Here is a 13,272-nt window from a genome sequence, read left to right on the forward strand (position 1 = left end):
AAGCCATACCCATTCAGTTATTAAGACTACATGAGTAAATGAGCAGAAAGAAATGGGGACAAAGGCATTAAGGGATCTGAGCTTTTCTGATACTTTAGGAAAACTTGGGTTGGGGAGGTAGATGGATAAGGATAGAAAGGAGATTGAATGTCCAAAGTTTCTTAAGTACCCTTAGGAATAGCCAATCATCCTGACCTATTTCTGACCAGTAGACACAGAGGGCTCTGAAAGGGAAAGTGAGGCAAATGACCTTAGGGCCCAGCCATACCTCACTTAAATCCAATTCACTTGTATGTCATGGAATCACTGATGTCATAGCCCTCCTTGAGAACAAAGGAAAACAACAATAGTCACAGGATACCCACTTTTGATGAACTCTCTAAGCATTAGAAGATTCCTTTTAAATCAAATCTAAAGCTGCCTCTTTGCAACTTTCACACATTGCTCCTGATTTTGTAATCTTGGGGCAATTAGAGTCTCTATGACGGCCCTTCCTTAGCCAATCCTTCTTGTAAAACTTCCCAAAGGGCCAGTTTTGGCTTCGTGATCAATTAATTTGGTTTTGTTGGTTTCCAATTTATATTTTCTCATCTAATTTGTGATTATTTGGGGGTTCATCTATTGATTTTCTAATTTTAAAAAATTATGTATGTGATCTTTGTTAATGTATATTTTGAGATGAGATTTTCCCCTGAGAACTACTTTAGTATGCCTCAGAAGTTTTGAAATGCAGTTTCATCATTATTATTCTTTCACATAGTTATTGTTTGATTTGTTCTCTGACCCATTCATTATCCATAATATCCTCAAGTATTTATTTAAGTCTGAATCTTTGTGTTCCCTGTAGCAATTTTTCTTTCCTGCATGATGGTCTGTAAAGGATATGTTTAGCACTTCTGCTTTTTTTCCCCTTAATATTATGTAAAGTTTCTTTGTTCCTTGGCACATGCTCTGTTTTTGTAAAGATACTCTTAGGTATTTTGAATGTACATTTTTAAATGTTCCTATTCAGAAGACACCTTCTTTCAGCTTAAGTTTAACAATTTCCTCAGTTCTATATTTCCTTTTTCATTCTTCAAGATTTCTTTTCTCCAGGCTAAATATCTCCAGTTCCCTTAAGTCCAGTTCTCTCACCACTACTCTGCCCCCCTCTGGATATTTCTTGTACTGTGCATTCAGAATCAGACTCAGCATTTCACATGTGTTTTGACCAGGTTTAAGATAGTGGGACAATCACCTTCCATTTTCTACATATTCTACTTACAGCTTGTGGAATACTTTTTTTTTTTTTTTTTAAATTCTAAAAAGCTCTGACATTCTATGCTCTGGGGTTCTTTCCATCAGGTCCCCTCCAGTTTAGCCAGCCAAATTTCGAGGGAGCACTTTGGGGGTATGGGGAGATTCGGCCGTGGAGTGATGGACACAGAGAGAGAAGAGCGAGTGAGGAGACTCTGAAGTTCCTTTCAACTTGAAGATTTTTTTTTAAATTTATGTGCATAATAACCAGTATTGGCAATTTTATGGAGCTACTTAGAAGACACAGAGTTGCCATCCTTTTGGAGACAGACAGATAGGACCGGAACACTGGGGGAGGGCTGAGGGAGGAAAAGCACCGAGGAGGAGGGATCAGTCTAGTTGTGGTTTATATAACAATAACGCAGGCGGTGTCCTGAAGGGATATGGAGTTTGGAGATCCGGTTGCCCGTCGGTACTTGCTTTCATTCATTCCCCATTTCCAGCTGTGTTCAAGGTGCTGAGCTAGCACCCGGGGAGAGGCAGGGGAGGGGGGCACACCGAGTGCCGTGACACTTATTCTTAGCCCGGGCGCTTGGAGATCCGCTCTACCGAGGTCTCCTCAGTTGGGGTGAGGATTGTCCAGGGAGGCCGCAGCTCCCTACGGGGAGGGGAAGAGGAGGGGGAGGGCACGCTGTCTGGGCGGCTCCCTTGGGGGAGGAGGGGAGGCTGTTGGGGGGTCGGGCGGAGGCCGGGGCGGAGCCGCTCCTAGCTTCCCTGTTCACTGTCCCTCCTTGCCTTTGCTCTTCCCTGGCTTCTCTGCAGACGAACCCTGGCTTTGAGGCGGGGGCTGTCTCTGTCAGTCTGAGAGAGCGGCGGCTGCAATCTCTGCTAACAGCCCGGAGGGGCCACGGGCGGCAGGTAGGTGAGGAGGCCAGAGAAAGAGGGATGGGGGGGGGGAGGTCAAAGGACGGGAGCCGGGGAACCTGGGTGAGCACCGAAAGGGGAGCGCAGGAGGAGTGGAGGGTGCCCACCAGCAGAGAAGGAAGCTCAGGAGTGGAGTTTGCCCACGGGCAGAGAGGGGCGCAGGAGCAGTGGAGTGTGCCCACGGGCAGAGAGAGGGGAGCGCAGGAGCGGAGAATGCCCAGAAGCAGAGAGGGGCGAAGGAGTGGAGTGTGCCCACGGGGCAGAGAGAGGGGAGCGCAGGAGTGGAGAGTGCCCACCAGCAGAGAGGGGCACAGGAGCAATGAAAGGTGCCCACGGCCAGTGGGCTCGAGGGGTCAAGGAAGGACGTGTGGCGCACATCTGGAGACACGGTGAACGAGGATCAAAGGAAAGATCAGTGGAGAAAGCTGAGGATGCAACAGTGAGTTTAAGAAGTCGGAGGTGGGGGTAGAGCCCAAATGCTTCTGCTCAGCTTAGGCACTCTACTGAGATCCCAGCTTCCCAGAGCACCCAGCTGGAGAATGATCAGGAAAGAAATGGGGGCAGAGGCTTTAAGGGTTCTGAGCCTTTCTGATACTTTGGGAATACTCAGGTCGGGAAGGTGGGTGGATAGAAAAGGGATTGATCTCTTAGAGTCTCTTAGCCTTTGGAATAGCCAGACCCTAAACACCAGGGATGGACTCCTCAGAGAGTAGTCATTCAGGAAGTAGAGAGATAAAGGCGTAGATACATAGAGCCCTTCATAAATTCATAGACATTTATTCAGAGTTGTGGGGACCCTAAGTACAGATTTAGCAAGGAAACAGGACTCTAAAAGACCAATTTGTCCAACCATCTTATTTTAATGGTTGAAAAAATGGAGGGTCAGAGAGATGAAATCACACAGTTAATCCAGGTGACAATTTATTACACCTTTCTATGTATTTTCTATGTAGTTGCCACACTCAGAAGGCCTAGATGGGCCTCAGGCCTACTCCCAGGGGAACAGGGAAGAGTGGAGAAATCTTACAGGAGAAGAAACTGGTATTTGGGAACTATACATCCTAGGGGGTCCAAGAAGGCCTCATGATCTTTTTCATAGAGGATGAAGAAAGCTCCTGGATGGGAAAGGGAGTGAGGGGATGTGAGAAATGACTGGGAAGTGAGAGTGACTAGTCGGTGTAAAGAAGTGTTAGTCTCAAGGTTCCTGGTGTAAGACATGTTTTGCTTCACTAAAGCCTCCATGTTTCCTTGGGCCCTTTGTGGCTTGGCTCAGAACACTGTGTCCTGGCTCAGAAAGGAGATAGGGGACAGAGCATCCCTTCTTCCCTGGGACTAATGCCAACTTTATGATACCTTGGCTGAGAATGCTGCTTCTCTCTAGATCTCTGTTTCCTTCATCTGGTTTCTCCTCATTGGCCCTGTTGTATCTATCTTGTGTCCCCAAAGGAAACTGAATTTTGGGGAGCTCTTACAGGTTGATCATGTGCTCCCTAATCAAAAAAAGACCTGCTTTTGTTTTTGTCCCTCATGATGTGTGATCAATCCTCTGCAGCTCTGTTAGTTTCTCTTTGCATGAACTTCCTCATCTTTAAAATTAGAGGAATTCACTTCTTGGAACATATTGTAATTAGAAACCAAGGAATTATTATTATTTGACTTTCAACAATCTGAAATTTTTAGAGAAATGACAATGATTCACATATGTGTACATTCATAACAGAAGTTTCAAAAAAATCATTTCTATTTGGTTTTAGAATGCACTGTGGGATTTTTTAAAAAAGCATAACAGGGGGCAGCTGGTTGGTGTAGTGGAGAGAGCACCAGCCCTGAAGTCAGGAGGACCTGCGTTCAAATGTGACCTCAGACACTTAACACTTCCTAGCTATGGGACCCTTGTCACACCTAAGTGACTTGTAAAAAAAGGATTACAGATTAAGTTCAGCATGGAGGTAAACCAGGTGGTAGGAGACAGCTACTCAGGCATTAAATACTCTTTGCCATTTCTGAATCACAGAGTGTCTAATCAAAATGCAGATAACTGAGAATTGACTGAATAACCAGTTTCTCTTTTTCCATATCCCAAGAAATTCATCTTACTCCTTAACTACCATATACCCCTGCTGGGATTCTGGATATCCCTTTCCCCGACCCCACCCTCTGTATGTATTCCCATGGATTTACAGGATTTACACCCTGCCTTCCAAGGCCTTACCTCACTAGAAGCCTTACAAAAATCCCAGTTTCTCATGGACCTACACCAAACGTCCCCTTGTGTCCCCTCCAGGGACCCTGTAATCCAAAGAGACTGCAAGCAGAGATTTTACATAGGAATTTGGCAAGACTTGTGAGCTGGGTATGGAATTCATCAAGAAGGAGGGACATTTGGAGGTCTGGAGATGTCAACAAGCAGAATCTGGACAGGAAAGCAGGAGCACAGCGGTAGCCCAGTGGGGTGGTGGAGGAACAAGAAGTGTATCAACTCAGGACTCTGGATCTAGACTTGGAGAAGGTGCCAAGAGATGGGGTGTTTTCTGGAGACAGTTGGGTTTCAGTGAGCACCAGGAGAGGGAAGGAATGTAAGAGGAAGAGATTTGGTCTCAAGGGCAGTTTGTTAATGACCGAGGAGGCTTCCAGAGAGTGGAATGGGAGGCAAAAAACGATAGGGATTGTAGAGGGCCAGGGCTGAGTTCACTATTGGAGTGGATTTCCTTGTTCAGGAAGCCAAGAGATACATTTTGGAACAGCAGCTTTTGTTTCCAATGGTCATTGGACTGTGGGGGCAATAACTGGGGGCTGGGCTGGGGGAGGAGGACAAGAGCTCCCTCTCCGTGTTGGTGTCTGGGTCAAAGTTCTGGCTGTCTCAAAATGGCTTCATGCATAAGTGCTCTCTATGTGTCTACCCCATAGTGCCAATGCTGGAGCCTTGCCAGAGGCAACCACAGCATTATCAGGGCATGCTAATGATACTGTAAAACTTTGCTTTAAAGGATAAGATAAGCCTTTTATTAGGGTGCACAGAACACTTAGGACCTCAAAAAGGTAACAAAAGAATTTTTCAGGAAGAGAAATGATTAGCTAGAGGTCAAGCAGGTTTGTCTGTGACTACCTGAGTTGAACTGTACGTTGTCCAAGACGAGGTCATAGTCAGGTCACCCAATACTTAATAACGTGGCCTGAATGGGTGACATTAACACAGTCCCCAAATCACAAAGTCCAAGGCATTTCTCCTTTTAACCAAGTAAATAGGAATGGTGTCCAAGGTCTAATTTGAAGTAGGAGAGAACTTAAGAGACCATCAAAGAAACCCCTTCATTTCATTGTTGCTCAGTTGTTTCTAACTCTTGAAGATCTCCTTTGGTATTTTCTTAATAAAGATACTGAAGTGGTTTGCCATTTACTTCAGCTCATTTTATAGATGAAGAAACTGAGGCAAATAGAATGAAGTGACCTGCCCAGGATCACACAGCTAGTAAATGTCTGAGGTCAGATTTGAACTCAGGACTTCCTGACTCCAGGTCACTATCCACTGCACCTTCCTACCTGCCCTTCCTTTTACAGATGAGGAAAGTGAGGCACAGAGCTGTTAAGTAATTTTCCCAGAATCACAGAACTAGCAAAGTGTCTGCGATAGGTTTTGAAGGTGGGTCTTCCTGACTTCCAAGTCCCTGTGCCCTCTCCACTGTTCTAAGACAACAGCCACCTAAGTAATGGCGGGAGTGTTAGTTGGAGTTAAAGGACCTGACTTTGAACACTGGTTCTGCCACTTTATTGCTTGTGTTTGTGGCATTAATTTGTCAAGTATTTATCTAGTATATGACAAGCACCAGGAATGCACCAAAAAACGAGTTTCTGCCATCAGAGAGTTGACAAGGGAGTGTGATTGGAGCCTAATAAGGACTTGGATTTGAATCCTGTCCCTGCCATTTGCCAGCTGTTATTTTGGACTGAGTCTCAGTTTCTTTTGTTTTAAAAGGAAGGGGGCTGGGCAAGATAAAGCCTTCAGTTCCTAAGAAGAGCACAGCCAAAGGCTGGGATACCAGAATTCCCTACTGCCTTGCTGCCTATTGATCAAAGGGTATTTAGGCGGTGCAGAATGCTAAACTTTGATCCATCTATGATCCACATCATCATGCTACCTATGCCAGGATGGAAGAGGATATTGGAACATCCATTATTTCTGATTACCTATCGCTCCCCTCTCTGGGTTGGATCATCACCCAGAAATCATTGATATTCCAGTTTATGAACTGGCTTCTGTCTTGGGCCTATATATAAACTTCTGCTAATTTTCAAGGTTGTGGGAATCTGGGAGGACTTTCCAAATGGACCTAGGGAGCAGTAGACAGTAAACGGTGCAATTATTTAACACTTGAGGGATACATTTGATCACAGTATCTTTAGGAAGTACAACATCTCCAGCAAACCTCTGTCTCCATCCCATATTCCCAAGGGTTTCCACTGAACCAAGGTGAGAATCTCCTGGAATCAGAGCTGTTGGTATTTTTTAAGGACCCTAGGGGGTTCAGTTGGTGCTCCAAAGCTTACCAGTAACTTAAGTCCTTAGGGAGAATTGAATCCTTTAAAATAATACCAACACAATCTTCTTTTCGGGTTTGATATTGATCCCATTTGGAAGGCTGTAGGGTATGGTAGAAAGAATACTTATGCTGAGCATTTGTTTCTATCAAATGGGGGAGTCAATACAATTATCAACAGTGATTCCAGAGACCAGATGATGAAGCCCTCCATCTATCCCCAGAGGGAAGGGATGGATCCATGATTCAGAATGAGACAAACATTTTTGGATATGGAAAATATAATTTGTTTTGCTTGATTGTATTTATTACAAGTTTTCTTTCTCTCCCTCCCCCCCCCCCCCCGCAGTGAGAGCGTGGGAGACAAGGAGGAAAAAATGCTTGATAATTTGAGGGGAACAGTAAAAAAGGGGGAGCTGGACAGGATGATCTAAGTTCTACTTTTGTTGCAAATTTACTTCCATTTGCATTTAGATTGGAGAACACTTCCATTTTCCTAATATCGCAGAACACCTTCATTTTTCCTAAAATTCTGTAAAGAGAGTTTTGGACTGAGAGCCTGGAGGCCTGAGAACATTGGACTGTGTTTACTTTTGACTGCTGGGTGACCTGGGGTAAGTCACTTCTTTTGGGCCTCAGCTTCTCCAACTGTACATGAAGCCAACTGTGTTATCTGCCTCCCCAGACCTCTTCCTGATGTGAGGGGAAAGGGTATGAAACTCTTTTAGAGGAATCCCCAGAGGCTAGGGCAGTGGGAATAGGAACCTCTAGACCAATTCTTTAACTAAAGATGGTAGGCAGGTACTAGGGCTGTTCTCAGCCCCACCCTTTAGTGACATCACACAGGACATCTCTGATCCCTGGAAACCCCTACCCCAGCAGTCCCACTTGTCTTGTAGTAGTGAAACATCCTGGGAAGTTCCCCTGGCAGATCACCTGCCCCAGGCTTTTGAGAACCCTTTCCTTTTCCCCAGGTGACCTTAGCATGCTTTGGAAGTTTTATCAGGATCCAAGGGCGGGACATCCTGGAAAACTGCCCATTCCCTTGGCAGAGATTATCTGCCCTGGGCTTGAGAGAACCTTCCTTTTATCCCCAGGTGATCTCAGCATGCTTTGGAAGTTTTATCAGGATCAAAGGGTGGAACTTTGGGCTAGTAAATTTATTATATTAATTGCATGGCCCACTACAACCAGGCTTCAGCAGCCAGACTTGTCGATACAGGTTCCGAAGAGGCATCCAGATGCTTCCCCCATCGCACCCATTGCACCCATCACCTCATGTCTGGTGTCCATCCCTTATGACCTCCTTTCAACCAAGTCAGTGTTCATTTCACCAGCATCTAGAGATGGGGCATGGAGACCCAGTAAAGATCTGAAGGCTTTCAGCAAGGAGCCTCTCCTTCCTGAACAGCCTCTCTCTGTTCTCTTGGACTTTTTCCTGGGAGAAGAGGGAGAGGGAGGAGATCCTGAGATGTTTACTGAAGGCCCAGAAAGATGAGAGCCTGAGGTGGGTGTGGTTTTCAAGGAAGGGCAGGGGGGGGGTGGAGGGCTGTGAGGGAAATGTGTATGTTTTGGGGGGGGGGATATCATTAAAGCTTAGGGGATAAGTTCTTACACTTGAGAGTTAGAATCTAGCTAATGCCTCATTTTGCAGAGAAGAAAACCCTGAGGGAAGAAATAGCTGGCCAGGGTTCCACATTTAGTCAAGATTAGTAAGTAGCAAGTTGTGATGAAGAACTCAGGGCAGATAATATAAGATGAAGAAAAATGATTTCAGAGAATAAATGTACTGACAAATAGTCGTGTTTCATCAGTAACAGGAAATGAGATTGTGGCTTAGGGAAGAGCCTTGTGACTGTGAACTCAGAGCAAAAGTTAAGGCCCACAGAGAACTTGGTCCTCTTGCCTGGAGACAGAACAGATGCTCCAGAAATTGCTTAATGTTTATAAAGCAGCAGCTAAAAGTCATCCAAAGTAATAAAAGCAAACTAGGCCCTTCAGTGTTTGGGATGAAGAAGCCAAGTTTTCTAGAGGGAAGGACTTATAAATCTCAGAGCACAGAAGGAAGTTGGAGAGGTAGGATGCTGAAAGCCAAAGAAAGAGCATGGAGTCAGGGGAATGGTAGATTTGGATCCTAGCTGTGACCCCTGCTGTCGGAGTGACTGTGGACCAGTAGCCTTTATTTGTGAAACAAGGTCATTGTTACACTACTCATGCATCACAAAATTGTAGTGAGGAAAAGGCTTTGTTCATATGGCAGGGCTTTAGAAATGTGAGTTGTGGTTTCATCATCACCACCATCATGATTATGGGGTCAGTTTTTTTGTCTGGCTTTTGTTGTCTTCTCTAGGCTTAACTTCTCTGGATCTCAGTTTCTTCTTCAGTAAAATGAAAGGGCTAGATGATAATTGAGATGGCTTAAAAATGTTCTCCTATGAATTTTTCCTACTGTTCTATTAACTCTGAAGGCTTGGGTGTTTTTGGGTTTTTTTTTTTTTTTCCAATTTTTGAAATGAAGGGAGTGGGCTAGATAGTTGCAAAGGATTCCCTTTCAGTCACTACATTCTATTTTCTAACACTCTGTGTCCCAAGGTTCCTTCCAGCTCTTATATTCTCTGTTCTAAAGACCCTCCCAGCTCTGACATTCTGGGTTCTAAGGCCCCTCCCAGCTCTGACTTCCTTCCTTTGATCAAAAGTTCCTTTCTACTTCACACACTGCATGCTCCAAGATCTATTCCAAACATGACATTTCTGTTCTAATGCTCCTCCCAGCTCTGAGGTTCTAAAGTCTATTCCATCTCTGACATCCCATGATCTGAGGTCTTTTATAGTAACAACACTGTTATCCTGAAGTACTACCTTGGTGTAATTTGTGATTTTCTCAATTGGTGGAGAATAGGAGGCAGGAAAGGGAATGAAATTGGGAAGAGAAAGTGGTGGGTTTAGTGAATCTAAGAGAGGAGATAAATTGTAAGTAACATTTATTGGAAATTCGTTAGTAGAAGGCTCCTCCCTAAAGGCTGAATACAAAAAAAGAATGGGGATGCATGAGAATAACTAAGAGAAGTTTCTTTGATATAAAATGACCCAATCCAGAGAAATAGCACCACTAATTCAAATTATCAGATTACAGACCTAAATTTGAGGAATTATACAGGAGAGAGAGGTATAGATTCTAGGTCTGGGAGAGCACAGGATGATGTCACAATGGTCTAGCCTGGAAATTTGGCAGGGGGATACATTAATATGGAGAAGATGACTCTTCTTTGATTTTGGACTTATTGCCTCTGAGGTACTGAAGGAGTTGGAGATGCAGGGCTGGAAATAGATGGCTATTTCAGAGAAGTCGATAGAGGTAATGACTGAGAGAAAGAAGTCATAGTGTCTTAGAGACAGAAGAATAAAGGCCAGAGGAGTCTTGAGTATTGCCATTTGAGAAATGGGAGGAAGAAGAAGGGAAGTCAAACGGAGGAAACATAAGTGACACAGAGGGGCAGGAGAGTTTTTTCTAGGACAGAGTAAATATGAGTCATCGATGTCAGATGCTGAGGATGGATGGAGATGAGGTTGTCGGTCTTCCTTGAGGAGACTGTGTGTGTGTGTGTGTGTGACCAGAATATTCTGCCTTCTCATCTTGGGGGATCCCTAGTTCCACTCAAGGCTCAGTTGAGGTATACTTTCTCTGAAGCCTTTTCCCATCTTCTGTCCCTTCTAAGTTTTCCCCCCTCTCTCTCAAAATTACATTGTTGGAGTTGAGGATCTCGATGGGAAGCCTACCTTTGCTTACTACTTGGGTGACTTGACAAATCTTTTAATCTTTTCTGTTTGAACTTCCTCTGTAAAAACAGTAGAGGTAGATCAGAGGATTTCTTAAGGTCCCTTTCTTTCTCTAAACCTGTGATCCTCTTATCCATGCTGTATCATTCCTCCACTAAAGCATAAGTTTTTTGAGGGCAGGGACTAGTTCCTTATTGTCAATGGGTCCCTAGATTGTAGTAGGTAGCTGTGCACATAGGTGCTTAATAAGCTTTTTGAATTGATTTTGTACTGATAGGGGTTATACTGCTTTTCAGATAGAATATAATCTCAAAGGTAGGGATTGTTTTTGTTTTTTGTGCATACCCAATGCCAATCACAGTGCCTGGCATACAGTAGGGACTTATTAAATGCTCATTGTTTGAAGAAGCTTGTTGGATTTGGCACTTGTGAAATCTTTGGTCTTTGAAATGGCTATCTGCCTGATAATGTAAGCTTTTGTATTATTCAAGCATAGTGACTGGCACATAGTGGACTTGGCCAACAGTGGGTATTTAACAAATGCTTGTTGGCTGTTTGAAAGAGACCATAGGATTTGGGGATGAGTCTTCAAGAGAGCTGTTCCAGTAAAATGGTCAGGTTGATCTGACCTAAGGTATTGAGGAGGGAATGAGATCATAGAGGAAATGGACTGTTCTTTGTCAAAAGAGGATAATGCTGACATTGACCACTTCTAGGACTATTGTGTTTTGGAAACCTTGAAGTAGCAGAGATGGAGGGTATTTTCATGATTGTTTAATTTGTTCATTCTCCACAGCTCTCTGCCCTCAGCCCCCACCATGGCCACAGCTGTAGCCCAGAAGCTCAGTCGCTTCTTCCCCAGTGTCCGGCAGCTGGGACAGATGCCCAGGCTCCTGGGGGAGCTGGCTTCCCCCCTGCCAGACAGCACTGTGGGCCGGGCTGAGGTGCCCCGCCTCTTCTGGAAGCCATATATCTACTCAGGCTACCGGCCCCTGCATCGCACCTGGCGTTTCTACTTCCTGAGCCTTTTCCAAAAGCACAATGAGGCCGTCAACGTCTGGACCCACCTGGTGGCTGCCCTGGTGCTGCTCCTGCGCTTGGCATGCTTTGCGGGCACCGTGGACTTTGTGGGAGACCCCCACGCCCGGCCCCTCTTCCTCATTGTCCTTGCCTCTATCACCTACCTGCTCTTCAGTGCCCTGGCCCATCTCCTTCAGGCCAAGTCTGAGTTCTGGCATTACAGCTTCTTCTTTTTGGACTATGTGGGTGTGGCCGTGTACCAGTTTGGCAGTGCCCTGGCCCATTTCTACTACGCCATTGAGCCCGCCTGGCACGCTCGTGTGGCGGCCATCTTCCTGCCTGCTGCCGCCTTCCTTGCCTGGTTATCTTGCGCTGGCTCCTGCTATACCAAGTACCGCCAGTTGCCTGGGCTGCTAGGCCGCATTTGCCAGGAGATGCCCTCAGGATTGGCTTATGCCTTGGATATCAGCCCCGTGGTGCATCGCATTTATGTGGCTCAGGCCCTGGGCCAGGAGGATCCTGCTGTGCTCTACCACAAGTGCCAAGTGGCTTTTTTTCTTCTGGCAGCAGCCTTCTTTTCTGCCTGCTCCCCAGAGAGGTGGTTTCCCGGCAAGTGCCACATCTTTGGGCAGGGCCACCAGCTGTTCCATGTCTTCCTGGTGCTGTGCACACTGGCTCAGCTTGAAGCCGTGGCCCTGGACTATGAGGCCCGGCGGTCCATCTATGAAGGGCTCCACCGCCGTGCCCCCCACAACTTCTCAGCCCTCTTCCTCCTCACTGTGATCTGTAGTGTTCTCACGGCCCTCTTCCTCAGCCACCGTGTGAAGCAGGAGCTCAACTGCAAAGAGGACTGAAGGGGGGCAGTGAAAGGGTGCTGGGTGGGGAGGGGGGAAGGGCCTGGGCCCAGCTCCCAGCTCTGGAGTAAGGAGAGCATTCAGACTATCTTAGAAGCCCCAGTAAAGTTGTTTGTGTCTGGCCATTGGTGAATCTTAAGTGCCCCACCCCCACTCCCTACCTCTGCCACCCAATGCCCTCTCCTCCCCCCCCCCCTTTTGGAAGGGGTTTGAAAGAACAATAGATCTGGACTGTAATAGGAAGATGGTCATGCTATGAGGCTTTAGGATGCTAGGACATTTGTCTCTGCTAACTAATCCTAGTAGACCCTTCATCTTTTCTATCCTCTCATATATGCATTACTCATCCATCTCTTTTTCTATGCAGCTGGAAGAAATAGACTTGGAGAGGTGAGTGTGGTTAAGATGACCACTAGGAGGTGGTTAGTAGTTCCTCCTCCCCACTTTTAAGTGAGATGACTGCAGCATTGGCTCCTGTCTCTTGAGCAAAGGGGTATGCAATTGGTTGGCAGGTTAGCTCCCAGGCAAAGTCCAGGGTTCTTGAGATTATCTGGGAGATGGAAACAACTGGTGGGTGGGTGGGGAAGTCAGGTGGATTTGAGGGCGTTCCCAGAAGACTCTCGAGTGGTCTCAAAGCTCAGTAACCCTCAGTGGTAAAAATGAGGGGGTTTCAGATTCTTGGGATTGAGACTTTCTTTTTGGCGTGGGATACCAAACTTCCTTCTCTCCCAGCAAATCTTGTGGGCATTTTTCAGCTACAGAAGATGCCCCAAGATGTAGTTTGGAGCGAACAGAAGAACCATAACTTGCTGAGTTGGAGGGCTACAAAATAGCAATACTTATTCTTTCCTGTGGCCCCCCCCTTCCCCAAACTCCCACCCTCTGAAAGCCTCTGTTGTCCACTAAAGCATGCGGGGAGGGAACTT

General features: G+C 45.9%; 1 protein-coding gene across 12 annotated transcripts; it reads left to right on the forward strand.

Moving 5' to 3' along the window:
- The first annotated feature begins 1,599 nt into the window (after nt 1-1,599).
- On the forward strand, nt 1,600-12,471 carry PAQR7 (progestin and adipoQ receptor family member 7). Of its 12 annotated transcripts, none has more exons than XM_074305779.1 (4): nt 1,604-1,708; nt 2,059-2,158; nt 7,170-7,309; nt 11,269-12,471. In XM_074305779.1, exon 4 carries the CDS (start codon nt 11,291-11,293, stop codon nt 12,344-12,346), a length of 1,056 nt encoding a protein of 351 aa, XP_074161880.1. In that variant the 5' UTR covers nt 1,604-1,708; nt 2,059-2,158; nt 7,170-7,309; nt 11,269-11,290; the 3' UTR covers nt 12,347-12,471. The 12 variants fall into 12 exon arrangements, 11 of the variants coding, with proteins under 11 accessions (XP_074161882.1, XP_074161880.1, XP_074161877.1 ...); XM_074305776.1 differs by having other exon boundaries at nt 2,059-2,154; XM_074305774.1 differs by having other exon boundaries at nt 1,640-1,750; nt 2,059-2,154.
- The last annotated feature ends 801 nt before the right edge of the window (nt 12,472-13,272 follow it).

Source organism: Sminthopsis crassicaudata, chromosome 3 (assembly GCF_048593235.1).
Source record: "Sminthopsis crassicaudata isolate SCR6 chromosome 3, ASM4859323v1, whole genome shotgun sequence".
NCBI lineage: Eukaryota > Metazoa > Chordata > Mammalia > Dasyuromorphia > Dasyuridae > Sminthopsis > Sminthopsis crassicaudata.